Source organism: Pundamilia nyererei, unplaced genomic scaffold, assembly GCF_000239375.1.
Source record: "Pundamilia nyererei isolate P.nyererei 1_Seehausen unplaced genomic scaffold, PunNye1.0 scaffold00038, whole genome shotgun sequence".
NCBI classification, from domain to species: domain Eukaryota; kingdom Metazoa; phylum Chordata; class Actinopteri; order Cichliformes; family Cichlidae; genus Pundamilia; species Pundamilia nyererei.
Genome location: NW_005187439.1, coordinates 4,214,105 through 4,225,550, shown reverse-complemented (window position 1 = coordinate 4,225,550; position 11,446 = coordinate 4,214,105). Strand labels below are relative to the sequence as shown.

The following is an 11,446-nucleotide window of genomic DNA, read 5'->3' as shown; positions in this document are numbered from 1 at the left end:
AGAAAAATGCACGAATGCGATAATAGTAGTTTTGTAAGCGTTTGTTAGTAGCTCCAGCATCCCCGGTTCCCGTTATACACCTGAGCCTCACTGCAATGGAAGCGTCATCACGCTGGAAAGTCTAACGTTTCCGTATGTCCTTTCACAGTAAAAGCCTCCAAAACGTACATATTTAATTCGGTTACTAATTTGGAGTTATACAATGGGACTAGATGAAAATGTTTTCTATACTATATCATCTGTGCTGAAATTGGGATTATTGCACATTTATTTAGATAATTTAAAAGTAGCTGCTAATTCTTTCCAGCTGAAGATGCCCAGAAAACCTGAAAACTAACTAAATACATATATGGTAAATGAAATAAGGTCAGCCAACAAGAAGCTACAATACTAAACACGTGCTTATTAAATGCTTCATTACTTTTTTAAATGTTGCAATATAATATTAATATCAGAGTGCTGAGTGTCAGACTGGCGACCTACTAAGGGTGTACCATGCATCTCTCTGTTACTGTTAAGAATGAACAGTGCAGTTCTGTCACCAAGTACTTTCTTTTTGAGAAATTAAGATACTGTTTTGATGAACATTTTATATTTATATTTGATCAAATTCAAACATTCTGAATGACTAATTTTCCTACCACTCCTGTACTCTCGGTGTACAATAATGTGTCATCAAGATACAAGATTTTGCCCCCCTGACCAAAAAAAAAAGAAAAGCTACAATATTATTATTTTTGAGACTTACTGTTGAACATTTATTTTAACAAAGCATCATGTGCCAGTATACCAACCAATGTAACCAGATACTGTATTCAAAATTGGTCACAGTACCCAGGAACACCATAAAAAAAACCTTTTATCTAAATGTGAATAAAACAGTAATTTTTCAGTATTCATGAACAGTCTCTGTTAAACAAACTTGATGAAATAAAACAAAAAACATGAAAACAAAAACTGAGAACTATAATGGAAAGATATTCTCACATCTGATATACAAATGGACAGAAAGATTAAAGAACAATAAGTCAGCTGAAGGATGTGAAATGTTGCAGGTTTGAGTATTAACATCATATCAAATCTACAGCTGTTGGTAATGTGGAGTACTCTGCTGTCCCGCTGATTTTCTGGGCCTTTTCCTGCTTTTTGGTGAATCTTGGAAACAGTCACTTTGTCTTTGCAGGGTTGTGATCCTGTTTCTGACGTAGTCCTTTACACCTTTCCACGTGCGGTTTCTCAGCGCTCTTGGCTCAGCATCAAGACACTTTATGCAGTCATCTTTCTGAGGCACCTTGTGGCCTTGAATGAAACTCATCATGTGTCTTTCTACAGCGTGGACCTCTGCCTCCTCCCACGTGTGTTTAGTTTTATGAAGGGAACCTGAAGAAAAGAAATCAATGATCCTGACATTAAAATTCATCTTGGGCAGAGTTGGAGTATAGGAATATTTTTGTGAGAACTTCCTTGTGATCTGTGTGCAAGCCCAGAACCAAAAATAAAATCTAATTATTTAATTTGCACTGATAAAAAGCAGGTATCCCTAAAACCTGGGCTAAAATGCTAGCCACGCAATGACAGAGTAAGAACCATGGAGATATAAAATATTAACTGAATTCTACTAATGTACTGAACTGTAAGTAAAGTTAAGTCTGACAGTCTGGTAAGGAAAACATCTCTGCAGCAGGTAGTAGCTAGCATGACATGATATTACCTAAAAATACCGTGTCAGTCTTAAAGACTACCATTATTAGCTTGTCCACCTGATTTGACAGATTTGGGACGTGTAGTCTTGCTGGAGCTTCTTGCTTCTCCATGTGCTTTTTGATGATTAAAAGGTGCCTCTCCATTGTCTGTAGTAGAGCCTTCATCGTGATCCTGTGAGTCAGCTTGTCGTCCACTCGAAGGCTGTCTCGCTATAAATAAATAAGTAAGTAAGTAAGTCTATGTTCACCTTAGAAATCCCAGCACATATACACAGACATGCAAATACAACATTTACTACAACTATGATTCTAATCTGCACCCTAAAACAGCATTTAAGGGTACAGAATAAAACTGTGAGTACTCAAAAAATCAGCTGGATTATTTGAAACAACACCACGATGAAAACTGCTGTGCTCGTAAAAAGAACAGACTGGTATTGTTAAAGTGGTGGGCAATTATTAGCTTTTGTTGGCCATTGTAATAGAGGAAGACACTCATGACTTTGTGAAAGAGACAGATACAAAAAAAAAAGCTGAACAGAGAGATCGAAGAGTGAGAGAAGGAGGTAAAGAATAAGCAAAGGAAGAATAGCAAAGAATAAGGAAAGAGGGTTGCTGAAGACATTTACAAAAAACATAAAAAACAGGTTTGGCCTTCAGCAACATATCACATCTATAGCTGTAGGTAATGTGCAGTACTTTGCTGTGGTTCTGCTTCTCTGGGCCTTTTGCAGCTGGTCGGTGAATCCTGCGAAGAGTCATTTTGTCTTTTCAGAGTTGTGATCCTGTTTCGGACGTAGTTCTTTAGACCTTTCCACGTGCGGTTCCTCAGTGCTTTTGCCTCAGCTTCAAGACACTTGACGCAGTCGTCCTTCTGGGGCACTTTGTGCTCCTGAATGAAGCGCATCATGTGTTTTTCTACAGCATGAACCTCAGCATCCCCCCATACGTGTTTGGGTGTACATTTGGAGCCTGACAGAATAAAAAAAAAAGAGAACTCACATTAATCCTGAGAAGAGGAAATGTCTGGAGTTTCTGTTGTAGAAACAGAACCAAGTTAAACTCTGACAATTACTGGGGTAACAGACTGAAATCAACCTGCTTGGTGGCAGGTTTTCTTCCACAGATTCTCTCTGAATCCCATCCTCTCCTGCTACACCTCCACCATCACTCAGTTCTCCCTTATTTATTGATACAGTCGATGTCAAATCTCATATTGGAGCAATTTGCCCACATTTTCCTATTTACAAATGTGCTTATATATTAAGCAGTAAATGCATAGAAAGAATCAACAGTACTGAGCTGGCCAATCAGAAGAGTTGTGGGTTGCACTGACCCAGACTACAGTTACATTTCAAGGGAGGTGGACATCAGGTTACGGTGTAGGGTTTCAGAAAGGTTTGCAATTCCCTGTAAGACAATCTTTTTCTGAATGCATTTCACGTTAAAATCTTTCTCGTGACCTCCAACATATTTCAGCCATGTGTTGAAATATGTTTGCACATTTAAATATAGTAGTAAAATGATTCTAATTAACATTTAGAGCCTGAACCTGAGAACATGTTTTCCACTGAAAATGTAAAACCTCCAAACATAAACTGTGTTTTGTGCATTTTCACTTTTGATTTTTTTCTGTGTCAAGTTACTGTTGCACTGTAATGGAAATTCCCTGTGGATGAGTCAACACAGTCACAAAACACAATGCACACGGACGTCTGCACAGATCCTTTTAACTTATCATGAATATTAAGTCACTTGGACCCAAGCGCACTCACGGATGCAGAGAGCATAATCGAGGACAGAATCATCTAACAGATGATGACAGTGAGAATGTTTTGTAGGTTCAGGTTTATCAACAGTAAAAAAGCCAATGAGCGCACCTCTTTTGGAACATTTTGAACACAACAGCTTAACAAATCTTTTGCTTCTTTTACTGTTTCATTACCTGCTATTTTTTTAATGACTTAGCTGCCATTTATTACTTTTTTCTGTCCTGTTTTTTTGGCTAAAAATGAAAAAGAAACGTGAGAAAGTCTGTTAAAGTTCACCATGATTACCTCTGATAGATTTGTTGGCACTTTTTCCTCCATGTTTTTGTTGATTAAGAGATGCTGGTCTGCCTTCACTATGATCCCACGAGTCAGCTGGATTAAAGACAAAAAGATGTTTTCTCTCAGCAATCCCCGCACGTATACACACATTTCTTCAAATAAATTGCAGGATTTACACACACTTGTTTTTTTAACTTAACTGAGTGACTCCAGCTTTATAACTTCACTCAGCATGTTGCCTTCTGCAAACAATCACAACTGAGTAGCTCATGGCGTACGTTTTTTTTAACCAGTTAAAAATATCCAACTTTCTTACTTTTTTCTTATATTTCTAGCTAGTGATGCTCCCATCACTAGCTAGAAATATAAGAAAAAAGGAACCAGTGCCAATTAGTCTAATGTAGTGTAGACCTACTTTTTTATAAGCCTTGTTACCTTCAGAATCCATTTCAATATCATCCAATGTGGAGTCATTGCACTGCCGCAGGATCTGGATTTTGTTATTAGGCCCAAAAATTAGGTTGGCTTCATTTTCATCCAGGTTCATCAGTTGTAGCATTTTTGCAAAATGCTTGCGGACATTTTTTGATGTCAGACCTTCAGAGTTTTGAGCTCCACATTCTTTGATAAATCCTTGAAGACAATCTGTCCCCCTGTAGTTAGATAGAGCATTTGGTCGGGCAAAGACGAAGGGATTCTTACTGGTGATCCCACATGCCTCACGAGAATCCACTAGAAGCTCCAGAGCCGACACAAATGAGGGCTTCAGTAAAACAGGGACTTTTCTCCCACAGTCCCCACGTACGTCAACTCTGGTGAAGAACCTACACATAGTTTTTTCCAACTCTGTGACAGACGGGTCCAAGTCATCAGGCGGATCTGACTTTGTTCGTGACATGAATTCCGTCAGCTGAATCGTTGCAACCTCTCGAGGTTTTCTCTTGTTGAAGAGGATTATCCGGGAAAGCATGACTCTGGCCAGAGCGACAAAATTTTCTGTAGAAAGACTGTCTCGTAGATTCTTCTCAGCTGTAGTATGAACCTTCTCCAAGTGGAAATGCAAGCGCTTCATATCTTGAACAAGTGGTATCTGCTTTGCTCGTTTTGATTTAATTTCTCTGAGACTTCTTAATGCGGCCGAAGAAACAAGCTTAGTCCACTTCTTTTGGTACACAGAGAGGAAGTTTTTAGCAGCCTCTGCCTGTTTTGTATCACCAGACTTTACCGCGTTATCCTTAACAATACTGCAGGTCTTCTGCAGGCTGTGACCAAGCTTGATTGCAACGGAAGGAGCGGCGTAAATTTTGGTTTCTGAATCATAGCCTGCCAGGACGTTCACTGCAGACACCACACGCTGGAAGTTTGAAGGGTGAAAGAAGTCCTCCAGCTTCTTCATTGGGGTCGTTTTTTGAGCCTCAACCACAAGTCTTGCTATCTGACGAAGGTTTTGTCTTATATATGGGTGCTTTTTCGCATCACGGCCATAATGATTGTACATGTATTCCCCAAACTGCAAGAGAATCCTGTCATCCATGACAGCTCGCGTCACATCATCGTATATCATTTCATTCAGAATGCTCCTAGCGACATCACTTATGCCACGGTCTTCACAGTCCACAGTTGCCAGCACACACATTGATGCAATGCGCTTTTTTCCAATACCTGAATCCTTTTCAATCTTGCTTTTCGCTGGGCACGTCCTCATGTGTTTGAACAGGTTTCTCTTCACAAAAAGACCATGACAGTGAAGACAAGGAAGAAAGTCACGGGCCTGTCCAAGCACTTTCGGTCTTTGTCGTACGACAAGAGTTCCCTCTCCTGTTTTCAAAACATTTTTATTATGTGCAAAGTTTCCTTCATTTGTTAATTTTTTCCATATATTTTGTCTTTCTTTGGAGTGTTTGGGATACTGAAATGCAGCTGCAACCTCTGGTTTGTCACTGTGAATTGACTCAAAATGCCGTGACAGTTTTAACACCGGCTTGGAGCAAAACAAGCAGTAATTCTTCTTGTCATAAAATCGAGCTTTTGAATTTGGTCGTTTTACAGCTGGCAACACTGGCGTTTGTGACGCTTCTGCCTGACTAATCATAGGTTTCCTTTTTACAGGAGTGACTCCTTTATCCTTTCCTGAAGAATTTTCTGATTTTGAGTTCTGCTCTTCTTGGTGCGGTTCTTCACTCACGGGGGACTCTGGATCGCTATGACTGGATTCATCTGAAGAACCTTCTTTGAACTCTTCATCACTCCCTGGTGAGTAATCCTGATCATCGTCCTCCCCTGACATGTCTGAAACAACTTCCTTTTTCTGAAAGAAATAAAAGAAATCTTTTTTTCCTTGACTTAAGATTAAACAAAAACAACAACGAAAAACAAAGATAAACAAATTAAAAACCTCTAACATTTTTCCCTTCAAAAAAAGTCCTTTTCGGTTTCCACAAAACACGGGGTTATGGTCACTTTTTATTATTAATGATAATTTACAATTCATAATGTAATACAATAATAAAATCCAACATGCTGTAATCAGCATGCAAAATTTAATATCATAAGCAAAGTAAAAAATGCAGGTAAATACCAGCGATTCTGCAGGTGACTCTGGCGTATCACAAGCATCATTTTCCTCGTCATAGTATGAAGGTGAAGAACCATTTGCTGAATTACACGACTGTAATAGAAATAATTAAAAGGTGATATGATGTGATAACAACCTTGACAATCACACAGCATATGAAAAGCCCAAAGAATGTTCAGGCAATAATTTATTGTGCAGTTACCTTTGAATTTGCAGCAGTCTGTTCACACTGAGGTGGCTCATCATCTGACGACTGCCCATCGCTGCTGTTATCTGATGGCAATGCTTTTAGCTTAACAGGAGGAAAGTGAAGTAAGCAGGGAGCAACTGTGTAGAATTTTCTTTAATAATTTTAAAGTATTAATACTAGATAACAACCCAGGAAACATTTTGACTTTGAGAAAACATCAAATTCATCATTACACTTTCTAGCAAGAAAGAAAATTAAACACCACGTCTTTCAGTCTGGGAGACGCCGACATTATGGGCAGGGGGAACTAACTTAAGTTCATATTGCAACATATGAGACAAAATTGATGTATGTTAACACAAATAGCAATAACAGACTCTCGTAATTCTACTTATTGTACATGGAGAAAACGTGTTCCCATCTGTTCATGACTACTTAGTTAACAAATGAATCGGTGTGTCCACCACTTCACAGTTCTGCTTTTGTTGTTGTACTGCACACAATTTTGACCAGAGATGTGCTATCAGGGTTTCAACTATGTTTGTTGGGAACTATTTAAAAGCATCAATTACCTTCTTTATTTAAAAAAAATGCCCTTGCACACTTACAAGTTTATCCATCTCTGCCAGTTGTTTAAGCAGCTCAGCGCGCTGCTGTAAAACATCTGAACGCCGCTTTTCACTGCTGGCCTGAAAGCAGACATAATAAAACCTTTACAGGACAAAATATAATATAGTAGTAATCATCTAAAATCTCCAAGGCTCTTTAACATGATGTTGGTTAAAAGGGAAGATTTTGCCTTTATTGCAGTGCTACAGTTAAAAGGGACTTAAAATGTAAACCTCTGTAAAAGCAAAAAGGTGTGGAAAAATGCAAATATCTTCAAATCATCCATCAAACAGCATTTGCTGTTATTTTCCTCACCGTAGTAGATCTATTTATGTTTTTGTTTTGAACAGCTTCTTTTGGGACGGGGTCATTCACAGCTCCTGAAGAGAAGACAGTAAAGTTAAAAACAAACACACAAAGTGTTAAACAGTTCTGCAAACACTTGTTTAGACAGGCGAAACAAGGTCAACTTTTTAGTTTACATTTTAAGTATAACAATCCACAACAGACAAATTAGATCAGTCTAACGTAACTAAATTTAAATTTTGGCTACATTTTTAAAGACTGTGTGAGGAAGAGCTAAAAGACTTTAAAAACATTTACACTTCCAAAAAACAAAAACAAAAAAGAAACAAAACAAACCAAGTAAAACAAGTGCTTTCCTTAAATATAAGATATTCAAGAATTTAATTTGTTAGCTTTGTCATACAGTGTTGTTCTCTTGTCCTGTGATAGCAAGAATATGATTCAACACCCCTCAAAACCCTAACACTTAATCAACTATTTGCATTTATGTAAGCCGCTTAACTAATGCACCAACTAAAATACTAAACACTGCTTTGGACCGAGTTTAAATCCAACCTTGCATGCGTACCTACATTAATATGATATGAAAAAATACATTGAAACATGCATGTAATACAGCTACAGCTTACCTCTGCAATGTGATGAAGGCAACCACTCACGCTGCTCCTGAGAGGTGGATGAGGTATAGCTTTGAGTGTTTCCTGCACCATGAGCGGACTCCACATTTTCTCCGTCAAAAGCAGCTTGATGTTGTCTGCATGATGGCAGGCGGGGGGGTAGACCTTGAATCCCACTTGACAAACCCTGACTGGATATTGGATTTTGAAATGTTTTGAAGGCATTGTGGGATGAGAGAACAGATAAATCCTGGGGCCCACAAAGCTGAAGTCCTTGGTTTGACTGTCGAAGAGCTGGTATAGTAACATTTTTTCCTTGGTTCGCTGATACCATGATCGATGAAAGGTTAGAGCTTTGCTGATTAAAAGAAATACCTTGAGAGAGATTTGGGATATCTGTAGCAAACAGCGAGCTGGATGATGGAATGGTGCCAATGTGAGAGGTTTTATACATGTCAGCATGAGGGTTGTTTCTGGAAGATACAGTGTTCAAATTGTTAGTACAACTCTGATGAGATGCCTGCATGTGCTCATAGGAGGTGGGGAGAAGGCTGACGAGCGGGTTCTGAGATGAAGCTGCTGACCAGCCATTCTGGGCCATCCAAGACGGACAGGGAATGTGGCTCTTATTTGCTGTCGGGTTATCCATCACCATCAAAGTTCACTGCTTGAAAGTCTCCTTTACTTCCTTGAGTAGAGGTCCTAACAGAAATAGAACATTATAATACCAGAATTTCATTACTTTTCTGTGATGTGTTTTGAATTTTTAATTCAGGTTTTCAAAGCTGAAAACGGGCAGAAGACAATAGAAGAATCATAAAATAATGAATCAATACCAAAACATTTTGGAAAACGCACACGTGAGAACATGCAAGAAGGGAAAATGTAGTAACTGAAATCAGCCTTTCGCTTTACGAAAAACAGGTCAGCTTAGCATCAAAATGTGTTTTAGCTGAGTGGGTCACCGACCCTTGAAGCTGCACCGCACCAAATAACATATCAGTCTCTGAATGATATTTTTAAAAAAGAAATACTTACTGGGCATTGATGTTTGCAGCGAGAAATGGACAGTTGCGTTTAAACTGCTGCAAATACAGTCGAAACGAGAAAAACGTAACTAGCTTAACAATGTGCTATCAAGTCAGTTTTTTTAACTAGCTGTTAGCTGTTAGCGCGCTCAGCATCAAAAACCATAAAAATATCCGTGAAACTGATACTAGTTCTAAAATTAGTGATATGAAATAAACAGAGTGTGCAAAAAATCTATTTAATTTCCCGCAAACCGCTTTAGAAATCAGGAAAAACCATACCTGCGGCCATAACCGGAAGTAGTGGTCGTTGTTTACATCACACCATCACTGAGAAAGTAAAACTTCCGTCTATTTTTTCCAAAATAAGATACAGTTCTATAAGTATAAAATAAATTGGACTTTCACTTAAAAAAATTTAATGAGCCAAAGGTGGAAGAAATTGTATTTATTTAAAAAATAATTCCTGCCACGCTGTAAAAGCTCAATAACGAGCAAACAAAGGTCATTTTTTAAATTAATGTTACCGCATCCTTCCTTACGATGTCACATTCATCAGCCGTAAGTGACGTTAAATCTGTTGGAAGAGACGCAAGAGATACCCAGACTGGTTCTTTCTCATCATGTAGCCATGACAGCATCTGATATGTGCTGTTCCAACTTATCAACCTAAGATCAGTTTGTTGGCTGACCATTTCCCCATAGACAGCCCCCTACTGGTGATAAATCTCATCAAAATACATTCAGTACATTTCAAAACAGAAAGATTCCTTTTGTTTACAGTTATTATCATTGTCATTAACATATTTTTTTTTAAAAAACAAAAATATATCTAATTTCTCAAGTATTTTGGGTAAAAGCAATCAAAGCAACGAATCATTTCTTTGTGGGATGAAAGAAAATCTAATCAGTCACAGACTATTTTCAATATGAAAAAGTCACAAATGTAACTCATCTCCATACAGTCATCTTAAATGTGTTTAATGCAGTCCATGTAGTGTATAAACATACAGTTAAGTACACTTGTCATGAGTGAATACAGTACACAGAAGCATGATACACTGACTACTACAAAAATCTTTCTCACTATGGGGGAAATATCAGTCTAACAGACTTTTATGCTTCCAGGCTCTCCAATATGCAAATATGGAAAGAGTTTCTCAGTGATAGTGTCTTTGTAGGTGTATATGTGAGCCATGCCATCAACATCATAGAAGGACACCTCTCCAGCTGGATTCTTATCCTTTGGAGACTCTTCTTCACTGTCATAGCTTGACCAAAACAATTACAGCATTTTCCACTGCCATATAGAGAAAACACCAGACTCCAAATTCAGGTGAAGCAGAATGCTCTCCCTTCCTGTTAAATGGCTCTTTAGTCAAACCAATATTCCAGCGAGGATGGTCTCCCACCTCTACATCCCAGCCACGTTTCCCTGAGCTGAAAACATCAGAGCCAAAAACATTAAAATACTGAGTGTTTCTCTCTGGATTGTTGGGAAGCTGCTGCTTTGTGTCTCCAAATCTCACACTGGTCAGATCGTCAGACAGACAGAGAACTGGGTGTGCAGTTCTCTATATATGTGTGTGTGTGTGTGTGTGTGCATTGAGTCATTTACATATATTTGTGATCCAGTAGAGACACCATCTACCGGAAACAAATTCCTTGTATGTGTTTGAGCATATGCTTGGCCAATAAAAACAATTCTGATTCTGTTGAGAAAATATCAACTTTGTCTCCATCTTGTGGTTTTTGCAGGAACAAAACTGTTCACAGTTGCTTCCACATGATCAGGTTTTATTGCAGTACATCAGGAGTCAGTGTTTGGTGAAATTATAAGTAGTGTGCATGAAGGTTGTGCTGTCCATTGGCAGGATGAGATAATTACTGAGCAACATTTTTTTTTCTGAACATTAAAGAGAAATCTCAGTTTCAGTTTCAGATTTTTATTTATTTATTTTTTTTAATTTTTGGAATTTTGGAATCACCTCACAACATGCTGGGAAAGGCCTAGCAGGGTAGACAATGTTTTTAAAGGAAAACAGAAAATCACCACTTCAGATCCACTGTCCCCTGCATAAATCAAGCCATGCTCCCTCCCAGTGTTTCATAGTGCCTGGGACGTCATGGGCCAGATTGTAGCAAAGCCACTCCAGACAGAAGAATAACCAAGTAGAGCACAAGTGGATAAATAGGTGAAAACTACCTGTAGCCATTTCCTTTGACTGTGCTGGGTTCCTCATGTAGTTTGAAGTGACCAACAAAATGTTGGACTTATTATTAGTTGTTTTAGATATTGTAATGTTTTATTGTTTCTGTACTGATATATTGTTTTACTTAGTGATTCATAGTTTTATTCTCTGAAAT

General features: G+C 38.3%; 1 protein-coding gene across 4 annotated transcripts; it reads right to left on the bottom strand.

Moving 5' to 3' along the window:
• Positions 1–952: 952 nt before the first annotated feature.
• LOC102206749 (uncharacterized) lies at positions 953–9,423 on the bottom strand. 4 transcript variants are annotated; one of them, XM_005730631.1, is made up of 12 exons: positions 9,362–9,409; positions 9,090–9,136; positions 8,064–8,753; positions 7,444–7,511; positions 7,128–7,208; positions 6,532–6,621; positions 6,333–6,422; positions 4,190–6,062; positions 3,761–3,847; positions 2,403–2,675; positions 1,743–1,913; positions 953–1,380 (listed from the first exon to the last, which is right to left on the bottom strand). In XM_005730631.1, exons 3-12 carry the CDS (start codon positions 8,704–8,706, stop codon positions 1,082–1,084), a joined length of 3,675 nt encoding a protein of 1,224 aa, XP_005730688.1. In that variant the 5' UTR covers positions 8,707–8,753; positions 9,090–9,136; positions 9,362–9,409; the 3' UTR covers positions 953–1,081. The 4 variants fall into 4 exon arrangements, with proteins under 4 accessions (XP_005730688.1, XP_013765697.1, XP_013765696.1 ...); XM_013910243.1 differs by having other exon boundaries at positions 1,761–1,913; XM_013910242.1 differs by having other exon boundaries at positions 7,444–7,508.
• Between the last annotated feature and the right edge of the window lie 2,023 nt (positions 9,424–11,446).

Coding starts and splice junctions, on each gene's coding strand:
- LOC102206749 (XM_005730629.1), bottom strand. CDS start 8,706: ATGGTGATGGATAACCCGACAGCAAATAAGAGCCACATTCCCTGTCCG. Junction 6,622..7,127: donor TGGCAGAGATGGATAAACTT/GTAAGTGTGCAA, acceptor CCTCCTGTTAAG/CTAAAAGCATTGCCATCAGA. Junction 1,381..1,742: donor AGGTGGACAAGCTAATAATG/GTAGTCTTTAAG, acceptor TCTTTTCTTCAG/GTTCCCTTCATAAAACTAAA.